This window comes from Primulina eburnea, chromosome 7 (assembly GCF_022965805.1).
Source record: "Primulina eburnea isolate SZY01 chromosome 7, ASM2296580v1, whole genome shotgun sequence".
NCBI classification, from domain to species: Eukaryota; Viridiplantae; Streptophyta; class Magnoliopsida; order Lamiales; family Gesneriaceae; genus Primulina; species Primulina eburnea.
The window spans coordinates 15,382,058-15,395,759 of NC_133107.1; the positions used below are offsets into that span (position 1 = coordinate 15,382,058).

Genomic DNA, 13,702 nt, shown 5'->3' on the forward strand with positions numbered 1-13,702 from the left:
TCTCGTAGACGGGCTCCCTTTGGGTCTTTCTCCCACGAATGGGCTCCCTCTAGGGCCTTCTCCCGTAAATGGGCTCCCTCTGAAGCCTTTTCCATCATTATATCCCCAATAATAGTCACAATTAATTCACCTCCTCCAACATTTCATATTATCATAACTTTACAAAAATCATGCATAAAAATATCATTTTTATTTTTAAACCAAGCATGCAACATACCTTTTAATTGTCCATAATAAATCATAATAAAATCCATAAACATTTAAAGTAATCATTTTAACATATAAAACAATGTTCCGAGCACTGTCATGCCGATTACTAATTTCTAGGTGTAAAATTACAGTTTTATCCCTAGAAGTAAAAATCCCCGAATTGGACATTTACTTAATTTCATTACCCTAACATGTTCCAAATAATTATTTAAGCTTAAATTAATTTTTTCATAATTTTATTTAGTTTAAATACTAGACTTTTTAATTATTCCATATTAATTTATTTTTAATTCGTTTAAAACCCGAAATATTTCAAACTTTAATATAAAATCTTAAATTAAAAACTTATACTTCTTATATTATTATAGTCCTCATGAACCATGACTCGACCCCCGTGAGCCATGTTTCGAATTATTTTCAAGAAAGAAAACCCTAAGTCCCTCGAACACCTATCCTCGAGCCATCTTGTTATTTTCTCGAGCCAAGCTCGGACCACCCCGAGCCGAACCCTGACCAGCCCCTACAGAAACTATCCTGGACCCTTAGAACCAAAGGACTCAACCCCTAGCTCGAAACCGAAGCCATGCAAGCAGAAAAGCTCTCGGCTGAGGACTCCTAGTTGCCATGGACTCTTCATGCGCGCCTAGGACCTAGCCAACCGAACCAGCCCTTGGACCAACCCCTTGTGTACCCTCTTAGGACCCCAGTGAGTCACCCTAGCCCAACCCTAAGCCCCCTGGCCGAGCCCCTTAACCCTGCGCATGCTGCACACCTGCGCATCCCCTTGATGCTTCTCGGTGCTAGGACTCCTCCCCAGCCTTCGACTCGAGTCCTATCATGGCTAGGACTACTTCCCTGACTCATACCAGACCCTAGCTAGCCCTGGACCCAAGCCGAACCCAAGCCAAGCAACCATGCACAAAACCGAACCCCTCGATCACCTATGACAGAAAAGTGGTTCCAGCTTGTGTTCATCATGTGGTGCAACGTTTGGTTGTGTTCTAGGACTCTAAATTTCGTGTAAAAACAACCTTGATCAACACCCTAGCCATGGCAGCCCCTTAACACATATTAAACATAAATTTTGAATCAAAATACATGTTTTAAATATCATAAAAGATGCATATACGAAATATAACAAAGTTTCCCTTGTTTTTCATGCAAAACATGCTTAAACAATTGCTATGGGGTGATAGATCTTTGAAAGAAATAATATGTCGTGTCTTTACGTATTTTACGCACGAATAAACGTTGATGATTGAAGAACGACGACGAGGAAACCCTTGGCTTGAAAACTTGAAGAACTTGATGCTTTTCTCTCAATTTGATTGTGTGTCATGTGCTTTGCTTGGAAGAAAGAGTTTGTATTGAATAAGGGAGTTGGGCGTGGGGTTTTTGGGATTATGGGGTAGGTTTTGTATATTATATGGTTAATTAAAACACTAATCAAGCTTAGACCCATTAGAGAAGTTAATTAGCCTCATTAGTGTTTAATTAAAATATTAAAAGTTATTTTGAGTAGAAAAGTTTCTGAATTTATTAGCCGGGTTGCCAACACGTTCGTATTTTTGTTGAAAATCCAACATCGATAAATTTACGTCCCGACGTATAAAATCACCTGAAAATCTTTAATTTTCAAAAATAAGAAAAAGTATCAACCATATTTTAAATAATTAAAAACTATTATTTAATAAAAACATTTTTCATTTTTCAGCCCTCTGTCTCCGTTCCTCAATCACAACTCGAATAACCCTTAAATATATATTTTAATGTAAGTAAGTAGAAAAACTACTAAAACATCATATAAACATGTCACATAATCAATTTTGGAAATTAAAATCAATTATTTAACAATTTTCCATATTTTCTAGATTTTAATGTGGTTGGATTACGTCGTCATAATTTTGGACCTTACAGTGATAAAATTAAATTACATATGAATTAACTAATGCAGTCAAAAATTTATTAGAAAATTATAAATAATTTTATAAATGAATGATATTATTAAACTCACATTTTGACTTGACGAGATATTTGATGTAAAATGTGATATATTTGAATAAAAAATATTTTATTAATAATGTGAATTGCAGGATCTACATATATTAGAGATATATATATATATATATATATATATATTTATATATATATATATATATATATTTTATCGCTAATATAGAACATCATAATTATAACTTTTCCATATAATTGTAACAAAAAAGTAAATCAAATCAAAGTTTTACTAACTAAAGCAAACATACAACACCACGTTTTAATTTTCCAGTTAACTATTTTTAAGAACAAATTCACGAATCGATCGATAGTATAATAAATCTCTCCACTCTCGGATCCCATCACATGACAATTCTCTACACTCTGGGTTAACCTACACCCCCTACCTCTTCGATTCGAGGAAGAAGGCTCGATTAATCACATATACGAATCGATTTCAGATCGTGAATCTCAACTTGGGTTTCGAATTTTTCGATTGGATTCGGATCTTGTTTCGGCTCGTGAATTTTTTTATAGGAGAAGGATTGTACAAAGAAAATGCTGACGAAGTTCGAGACGAAGAGTAATAGAGTGAAGGGTCTGAGTTTCCACACCAAGAGGCCATGGATCTTGGCGAGTCTTCACAGCGGAGTGATCCAGCTCTGGGATTACCGGATGGGCACGCTCATTGATCGGTTCGACGAGCACGATGGACCCGTTCGCGGCGTCCATTTTCATAAGACGCAGCCGCTTTTCGTGTCCGGAGGTCTGATTTATCGGAATTTGTATTTTCACTCTGAATCCTGCTTGGTTTGGTGTAATTATGTGTCTTGGTGGAATTTGCACTGTTTTATGAGCTGGTCCTGCCGTTTTGATTTAGTTGGTTATTGTTAGATTTGTGGTGCGTGAGGGATTGTCTGCAGAAGCAGTGTTTTTTAGAATTTTGAATATGGGTAGTATTGATTTGTATGTAATTCTTTAAGTGTATTTGGTAATCGATTATTTCTAAATTTATTTTTGAAAGCTACGTTTAGTTGTTTTCGTGATGGACCATGATCCTTAAAGATTAGAATTTATCAATTCACTAGTTACCATACAAGGACTTGTAATGTGTAAGCACTGCAATATGCAGCTTAGATAACTTAGATTATTTATCAATCTTGGTTTAACTTTTGGCAATTTGGCTCGCCTGAAAAGAGAATCTTGATTTATGTAGATCTGATCATCTTGTTCTTGTTGTCAAAGTTTTAAGTTTAACTGTTTTCAGCACATGATATGACCCCGGGGCATGAGTAGAGTTTGATAGCCAAAATATTCAATCTCCGTCACTTTGTTGATATCTGATGTATTTTTGTTACATTGGATATATCTTTCTTATTTTCCATTTCTATCTCTGTTGATTGATATTGAATCCGTTTTCGAACTTAATCATCCTCTGTTTATTTTAAACATTGAATTGCTTGCTACATTTGATTTGGAAAAATGGCCTTTTGATCTTTTCAAGAACAAAATTTGTTGATCTGTCCCTTTTCGAAAGCGATAGACTATGTTTCATGTAGCTTGGTTTATGTGTTGGAATTAAGATGCACATATCTTTGCAGGTGATGATTACAAGATAAAGGTGTGGAATTATAAATCGCATAGGTGTCTATTTACCCTTCTGGGACATCTTGACTATATCCGGACAGTTCAATTTCATCACGAGTGTCCCTGGATTGTAAGCGCAAGTGATGATCAAACAATTAGAATATGGAATTGGCAGTCACGAACTTGCATTTCTGTGTTGACTGGGCACAACCATTATGTAATGTGCGCATCATTTCACCCCAAAGAAGACTTGGTTGTGTCAGCTTCCTTGGATCAGACAGTACGCGTTTGGGATATCGGTGCCTTGAGGAAAAAAACAGTATCTCCTGCTGATGACATATTGCGATTGTCTCAAATAAACAAAGATTTCTTTGGTGGGGTTGATTCTGTTGTCAAGTATGTCTTGGAAGGCCATGATAGAGGGGTGAACTGGGCTTCCTTCCATCCCACTCTCCCTCTGATAGTTTCCGGAGCAGACGACCGGCAGGTGAAAATTTGGCGCATGAATGGTATGCTAAACTGATTTTCCTTGATATAGCTTTTGGATTATTTAGAAAGATATTTGTTATTTTCGGAAATTCATACAAATTTATGTATTATTGGATAAAATTATGTTTAACTGTGATGATGGGTGAATACTTTATTATATTATACGAAGGGTGGATCAAAATATCTATTTTTGCATACCACAAATTTTTTTTCTTCCACTACAAAACAATGTTTAGGTTTCTGATCTCTGCAGCTTCCTTTTTGTCATTTTAGTAGTTGTAGGCTGATTTGTAATCGTGAAGATCTTAATGAAGCGTTATTTATTTTCTAAAGTTGGTTAAAGAGCTATTTTCAATTACCTAAGTGTTGCCAATTTCACGAGAGACATGGGAAAAGCCGTAAGGGAGATTAGTTGGGACTAGTGGATGATATAAGCTCAAGTAAGCAACTAATTTAGCTTCTGTCCAATTGGAAGGACTCAGATGATGGAAATGCATAATCATGTAGTTTATTATCTGCTCAGATGATTCTGATAATCCAAATCAACCCTCAAAATATTATTTGTAGCTCATGAGATTTTTATTCCTTCCTCAGGGATCAAGAAATTGAATGTAGCTTTTCTTGAGTGTAATGGCATGTGAATGTGAACTTTCTTATCTGTTATGGTTGGTATGACCTGGAATTTATTTAAGTATTGTATACTGCCTTCTAGTTGTATGAATGTTTTAGTTTGTTGATATTCAGTAGCTGATATTTGATTTATTTTGTCTGCAGATACTAAAGCTTGGGAGGTTGATACATTGAGAGGCCACATGAACAACGTGTCATGTGTTTTGTTCCATACAAAACACGATATCATTATTTCGAATTCAGAGGACAAGAGTATCAGAATTTGGGATGCTACAAAAAGAAGTGGTCTGCAGACTTTTCGTAGGGAGCATGATAGATTCTGGATTCTTTCAGCCCATCCTGAGATGAATCTTCTGGCTGCTGGTCATGATAGTGGCATGATTGTTTTTAAGTTGGAGAGAGAGCGCCCTGCCTTTTCGGTTAGTGGTGATTCAGTCTTCTATGTCAAGGATCGGTTTCTACGGTCCTTTGAATATTCATCTCAGAAAGATACTCAGCTGATACCAATTCGTCGCGCTGGTTCTAATAGTTTAAATCAAGGGCCTCGAACCTTTTCTTACAGTCCTACTGAGAATGCTGTATTGGTCTGCTCTGATGTGGATGGGGGATCATATGAACTCTATGTTGTTCCCAAAGACAGCTCCGGAAGAGGTGACACAGGTCAAGAGGCAAAAAGAGGTGTTGGAGGATCAGCAGTTTTTGTGGCTCGAAATAGGTTTGCTGTGCTGGAAAAGAGCAGCAATCAGGTCTTGGTCAAGAACCTGAAAAATGAAATAGTGAAAAAGAGTGTCCTACCTATTGCCACTGATGCTATATTCTATGCGGGTACTGGAAATCTGCTCTGCAGGGCTGAGGACAGGGTTGTGATCTTTGATCTTCAACAAAGGAATATTCTTGGAGATCTTCAAACTCCATTTGTTAGGTATGTGGCCTGGTCTCCTGATATGGACTCTGTTGCTTTATTGAGCAAGCACTCTATTATTGTTGCTGATAAAAAGCTTGTGCACCGCTGCACTCTTCATGAGACTATTCGTGTCAAGAGCGGAGCATGGGATGATAATGGTGTCTTCATCTATACTACACTCACACATATCAAGTATTGTCTTCCAAATGGGGACAGTGGAATTATTAAGACATTGGATGTCCCTGTATATGTTACAAAAATATATGGGAACACAATATTTTGCTTGGACAGAGAGGGGAAGAACCGTCCTATAATTATCGATTCAACAGAATATATCTTTAAGTTATCTCTTCTTGGGAAGAGATATGATCAAGTGATGAGCATGATAAAAAAATCTGAACTCTGTGGACAAGCCATGATTGCTTATCTGCAGAAAAAGGGCTTCCCACAAGTTGCCCTTTACTTTGTGAAGGATGAAAGAACTCGCTTTAATTTAGCCCTTGAAAGTGGTAACATCGAGAAAGCCCTTGAATCTGCTAAGAAGATTGATGAGAAAGACCACTGGTATAGGCTAGGAGTGGAGGCCCTTCGTCAGGGAAATGCTGGGATTGTTGAATATGCATACCAAAAGACCAAAAACTTTGGGAGGCTGTCCTTTCATTATCTGATAACCGGTAATCATGAGAAATTGTCTAAAATGATGAGGATTGCTGAGGTCAAGAACGATGTTATGGGCCAGTTCCATGATGCACTGTATCTTGGTGATGTCCAGGAGAGAGTTAAGATTCTGGAAAATGCAGGTCATCTGCCTCTTGCCTACGTCACAGCGAAAGTCCATGGGCTCAATGACATTGCCGAGCGTATAGCTGGGGAACTTGGGGATAATGTTCCTTCTTTACCGGGGAAGAAAGCTAACCTATTAACACCCCCGAATCCAGTCTTATGTGCTGGTGATTGGCCGTTGTTAATGGTCAGTAAAGGAATTTTTGAAGGTGGCCTTGATGATACTGTCAGAGACGGACATGAGGATTATGAAGAGGCTGCAGATGCTTATTGGGGCGAGGGCTTGGATATCGGTGAGGTGGACAATATGCAGAATGGGGACATTAAGGCATTGCTAGAGGATGAGGATGATCAGGAGGAGAATGAAGAGGGAGGATGGGGTCTGGAGGACTTGGATCTGCCCCCTGATGCTGACACTCCAAGGACAGCTCCACACACACGTTCTTCTGTGTTTGTTACCCCGACCCCTGGTATGCCTGTAAGCCAGATTTGGGTTCAAAGATCGTCTCTCGCCGCTGAACATGTTGCTGCTGGAGATTTTGACACAGCAATGCGCCTATTGAGCCGTCAGTTAGGGATAAAGAATTTCTCTCCTTTGAAGTCTCTTTTCATTGACATTCACATGGGCAGTCACACTTACCTACGGGCCTTCTCCTCGGCCCCGGTGATATCCGTGGCAGTGGAAAGGGGTTGGAACGAGTCAGCGAGTCCCAATGTGCGGTCCCCCCCTGCGCTTGTGTTTAATTTCTCTCAATTAGATGAGAAGCTCAAGGCTGGTTACAGGTCTACGACTGCTGGAAAGTTTTCCGAAGCTCTTAGAATTTTTCAATCTATTCTTCACGCAATTCCACTGATTGTGGTTGAAACGCGTAGAGAAGTGGACGAAGTTAAGGAGTTGATTGTCATAGTAAAGGAGTATGTTTTGGGTCTGAAGATGGAGCTTCAGAGGAGGGAATTGAGGGACAACCCGGTTCGTCAGCAGGAACTTGCTGCCTATTTCACCCACTGCAACCTCCAGCTTCCTCACACTCGACTCGCATTATTGAATGCCATGACTGTTTGCTACAAGGCCCAGAATCTGAGCACTGCTGCAAACTTTGCCAATCGACTTCTGGAAACCAACCCAAGTAATGAAAATCAAGCTCGAACCGCTCGACAGGTTCTGCAGGCTGCTGGAAGGAATATGACAGATGCTACACGGTTGAATTATGATTTCAGAAACCCATTTTTGTTGTGTGGAGCCACGTATGTCCCCATATACCGAGGGCAGAGAGACGTAACTTGCCCCTACTGCAGCACACACTTTGTCCCATCTCAGGAAGGTCAGCTTTGCACCGTTTGTGACCTTTCCGTGGTTGGATCCGATGCATCTGGCTTGCGTTGTTCTCCTACACAGAGATGATTAGACATTCATTGCGATTTTTCGTTTGAGTTACAAAAACATTCGGCCGAGGGACGGGAGCTATAAGGACAAACGAAGAGGTAGGAATTGCAGATTCGGATTTATATATGTTTTATACTTGTTTTCATCCATGTAATCACTTTAGTCAACAACCCCTCCTTTCACGCCTTTTTGTTTTCATGATTACAATTTTCATTGTAATAATGTTAAGCAAGTTTTTTTTTTTTGTTTTTTTTAATACCTTTTTTATGCCGCGTGGGAATTTAGTGTGCTGCCTAAATGTGGGAAACTTTACTTCTGCCCATGTCTAGTATGGTGGGTCTTGATGCTATTTTTGAAGATGTAATAGACATATTTTTGTTGTTGTCCCAATTCATTTTCTATACCTATCAACTGCTTTATTAGAAGTGAGTTTCATGTGAGATCGTCTCACGGATCTTAATTTGTGAGACGGGTCAACCTTACCCATATTCACAATAAAAAGTAATAATCTTAGCATAAAAAGTAATACTTTTTCATGGATGACCCAAATAAGAGATCCGTCCGTATCACAGATATGATCCGTGAGATCGTCTCACACAAGTTTTTGTCATTTATTAGAATCAATTTAGACGTGCTCTGCAGATGTAATTATAAATATATCAACACCTCAATTTTAGTTGTTATACCAAAATATTTCTTTTAATAACAAAACTTACTTTTTTTTTTAACATAGTCGTTACATTCAATTTAATTCTTCGTTGTTTTTCTTAATTGTTTTGTTATCATCATACAATCTTTTTTTAATAAACATACCTCAAGTCTTAAAAAATAGAATTTTAAATTATCTCGCTCTAGTCATCCTGCACAAAATATCAATACAAGTATAATAATTTAATAACACTATTCGAATAAATAAATTTTTTTTTAAAACTCACTGGATATTGTTCTTTGTATATTAATTTTTAATATAATATTAGTATTTATCATTAGGTTCTCAATTCATTTAGTGAAGAGATTAAATTTGTTCATTTGAGTACAATTTAGATGATAATTATTTGCGTGTTTTTTGTCCTGTACAAGGATAGTTGGCTTAGACTTTTGGGAAAATTACGGTTTTTTTTTTTAAACTTGATTTTTTTCTCAAATTTTATGAGTCGATTTTACTTGAACAACAAATACGTGTGCGAACGATTTAAAAAAATATGATAGAACGACAAAATGAACATATATAGGTGGCAAGTGACATAAAATTTGTTAACAAGACAAATAATTATACAAAAACTTGTGTGAGACGGTCTCACGGATCGTATTTGTGAGACGGATATCTTATTTGAGTCATCAATGAAAAATTATAACTTTTTATGCAAAGAGTATTACTTTTAATTATGAATATGAGTAGGGTTGACCCGTCTCACTGATTAAGATCCGTGAGACGGTCTCACATGAGACCCACTCATAATTATATAGAAACTCGAATGGAAGAAATCCATTAAAAGGCTTGATTCTTCCGATTTAGTATCATTGTTGACCTCATTAGATTATAACACCTAATCGCAAATTTAGACTTCACTTATGTATAAGCTAAGACGAGTATACTCTGAACTTCACTCAAATCATGTAAAGTATAACATTTTTTTTTTTGTTAAACAAAAAATATGTATCTTCACTCGTAAATCATTCAAATTTGGAAACACTGCGAAAATACAAAATAATAAGAGTAAAATTTTCTGCCTATAAAAACAATGTTTTACCCACTCACATTTTTAAGAGTGAAACAATCACATTTTTTAAGAACATCCAGTAATGTGAAGTAACTCTAATGTTTGATAAGCCCATCAAGATACAGTAAGTATATATTTGTCGATAAATTATAACTTATCTGATACCAATATTTCAAATTTGAGACGAGGTCTCGAGTTTGACACCTCAATTTAACAAAAAGAACCTTCCATAATCTAAAATAAAAAATAAAAACTATATACTTCCTAATTTTTAAAGAGTGGAGAATCATGAAAACATAAATAATCTCCAAAGAAAAGGTCATACTAAAAGTCCAATGCAATATGTGTACACACATCCATACAAACAAGTAAATGCTAGTTTACACTCCCTTGGACTGCTTCATAAGAGCTAAAGCAGTTGTTGGGACATCGTGTTCTCACATCCAAGACGCAGCGTAAGTTTAAAATTTTTGTTCTTGGGCGTCGTGTGTTTAAAACTTCATTCATAGGGCGTTTCGAATTATACATTGCATTTTCCACGCTGGACTCAAAACTATTCCGGTGTTTAGGCGGATATAATCTTTCTTGTAAATCCTTACGAACATCTTTTTTTTATCGTCTAATTAGGTCTACGATATAATAATACCATTTACACATAATTTATATCATCATATAAAATATATACATGCATATGTACATTAAATTAAATAACCATTATTTATAAATTAACTTCTTGGTTAATTTAATTCTAGACCCCTCTAAAATATTTATGAGAATTTGTACATGTTAGTAGTCACTACTACTAATACAATTAATCAGTAAATTCTCAATTCAATAAATAAATGATTATGAACTCATTATAACCCGATCGACGATCCGAGAGTACTGATGTATCAAGGATACAAGTCCTGTTCGTATAATGAAAACTGATCGAAATTTTCACGTACCATATCAAGCAGCTACCAGTTTTAGTGAACTCTTTCACAAAACAGGCAGTTCCACTCTCATTCCTTGTTTAGCAATCATGCTAACTTCCATTTCTTCCATCCTATGAAATCAACTCATAAACTCCTTTATAAGCTTCCTGTTTGATCTCCATCAAACTATAACCGCCAAATTCCAACTCTTTGAAATTTAACTATCTCAACAGAAACACAGAATTCGATACTTGTGTGACCCTCAATAGTTCAGAGATATAGCTAGCCGTGAGTTCACATCTCTATGTGATTCAAAATAACATGTTTTCTTATTTGGGTTTACCCTAGTTAACCCCATTATTTTCATCAACTTCTTGATCAAGAATGTCAGAAATCATTTCTAATTGTAACTATCGGATCATGGTAAGAACGTCCAGTAACATCGCCCCATGATCCCCTAGGTATCACTGATAGTTCCTGCAAGAACCTTTAGTCATTGTTAACGTCCTGTACAGTCCCTTCAACACATATATCCCGATCGAATATGCAACCATCGGTATATCGAGGGTTGTTTATGAATTCGATAACGATGCGATTTATCTTTGAGTACTAATAGTGGCATGGTATGTGCAACTAGGAAAACACCTTTTCCTAAAGCACGTTTCTTGCTCTGGACAGAGATTCCTTGCACTATTAACTCATCCGATCACATAGGATATCTTCACCCGTAGGTGAACGGTGAATCATCGACTACAATGCATTCGCTCCTACGTATTTCAAAACTACACCCAACCTCGCCAACTGATGACCTTCGATGGAGTCGATAAACGGATCAAAGTGCATGCTAGTACGTATAGCCCCTACATTGTCCCGGGTCAAAGGACTAATGTTATACAACTATAACCGTGGACTATTCCACTCGATAACTAAGAACCATTTGGACAGTCCGAGGGAGGATTGTTCAGTGCATCATCATATGATCACCCATCTGTGTGAATGGACATCTCCATGTCATTGCCAATGAAACATGGGGTTTACACCACAGATACTAGTCTCAAATTCGAGCGATCTTTATCCTTGTTTTAGGCGCTTGATTCGACTAGAAACTTGTTTAAAATATACGGTAAACTTCTCTAATGATTTTCATGATCTTATGTTGCGACACAGATCTCATGGTACCTATTGTATATTCAAGAACTTTATCTATGCAACTTGCATGTGTATAAGATAAAGTATAATGCCATAATCGAATAAAATCATAAAAAAATTTTAAAATAAGATTGTTGTACATTAGAGTCAAATAAATCCCTAACCACAAGTTGGATTGCTGGGCACCTACTCTAACAGCGGTGGCATATGGCTATTGCTAAGCATCAGCGATGATACATACATGCACTAATTATATACACAACTACTTCAATAATACTAATCATTTCACAACTTCATTTAATGTAGTATGGGCTGCACTTGCAGTTCAAACCATTGTCTACACCCCACAAACATTATGACCCGATTTTGTAACATCCATCCTTGCCCGCGCCCAATAGTTCTATATGTTCTAGTAAGGCATCTCCTTGAAATTAATTGGAGCATAGCCATCATAACCATATCCATGTTAGAGTAAGTGTCCGATAAGCCAATTTGTGGCTTGAACTTTATTGACTATTGTGTAAAAAAAATCTTTATTTTAATAATATTTTACAGTTTCATCAAGTTATAACATTTGTTTTATGTATATACTCATGCAAATTGTCTAGATAAAGACCTTAAATATTCTAGTCTATTAAGAGATAGTACATATGATGACGATCATGAAATTCATTTATAATTTACTGTATATTCTAAATGTTTTCCGAGTCGATTCAGTCGTCTAAAATAAAGATAAAAGACGCTTGAGTTTGAGACTAATAAAGGATCGAGTGTGCTAGTGCCTTCGAAGACATTTCGAACACTATATTTTCCAATGAGCTGCAATGGCTCGTGTTCTAAGAATATTAACACCGATGAATTAAATCGAGTTTGGTTTAAAACTAAGCGGAAGAAACTCGAAGTAATTCTTCGTATATTAAAAAATATTTTAACTCATGTAAACTGAATAACCGAAAAAGAGTAGATTGGTTTTTGCATTCATCAGTTCAGTTATGGTGACAACTGAATTGACGAATACTCCAACTAATCCAAACAGTTTGAAAAAAGCTGTTAATCAGTTAAATACACAATATATGTTAATGGATGTTCGGAGAATTCAACTGCTCCTACGTAACCCTTTCTACAGCCTCGAGTAGGATCCACTAGAAGATTTTGATTTATGCAACACTTTATACAAACCCACTCAGCTAGGACTTACACTACTGCATAAACTGAACTTCTAGCTACGACTGAAGGCTGCACCTTCCAGCCAACACTTCTTTAACGTCTATGTGTCAAAGACTACATACACAAGTTTAACGTCTTTGTGCAAGACTGTATTTGAGTGGTTGAGAGTGTTTGTGTGTGTGAGAACTGAACAAGGATGTTCTCACACACTGAGGGAAAATAGCTTCTAATCTAAGTAGATAACACGTTAAAGTGTCCCTATAGGCTGATTTCTTCTGAAAGCGGATGTGCAATGTGCTTACCGTTTCTTTTCTCTATTTGAAGAAGTTTTTTGGTTTTGTATCTCGTTCTTTTTCCTCAGCTTCTTCTTATTCTTTTTATTGAGTCTTCACTGATCTTCTCTTTATATAGGCGGGAAAACTGAACGTACAGTGAGACAGATTTATTGTATCCGTTGCATCTTGAATTCGTCTTTTGGACTTTGGGTCTTGACTTTTCGACTGCCCTTCTGAAACATTTTGTTTTTAATGCTCTGATGCAACATCCATTATTGTCCTTTGACTGGACAATGGCCTTGTACCTTCACGCACTGCTGGAATCCACTGAAAGAGTTTGTCTTCATCTGCAGTTGAAAGATTCTGACTGATGCTTCGAACTGGTAAGTTGAACTGACTCGTCAGTTGAACTGATTTCACTCTCGTTTAGTTGAACTGATCAGCTGGGTTTCTTCAATAGTTGAACACTAATTCGGCTGACCAGGCTTCTGAGG

At 36.9% G+C, this 13,702-nt stretch overlaps 1 protein-coding gene across 1 annotated transcript; it reads left to right on the top strand.

Moving 5' to 3' along the window:
• The first annotated feature begins 2,493 nt into the window (after positions 1-2,493).
• LOC140837268 (coatomer subunit alpha-1-like) lies at positions 2,494-8,384 on the top strand. The gene is made up of 3 exons (XM_073203376.1): positions 2,494-2,968; positions 3,804-4,298; positions 5,053-8,384. Exons 1-3 carry the CDS (start codon positions 2,761-2,763, stop codon positions 7,995-7,997), a joined length of 3,648 nt encoding a protein of 1,215 aa, XP_073059477.1. The 5' UTR covers positions 2,494-2,760; the 3' UTR covers positions 7,998-8,384.
• The last annotated feature ends 5,318 nt before the right edge of the window (positions 8,385-13,702 follow it).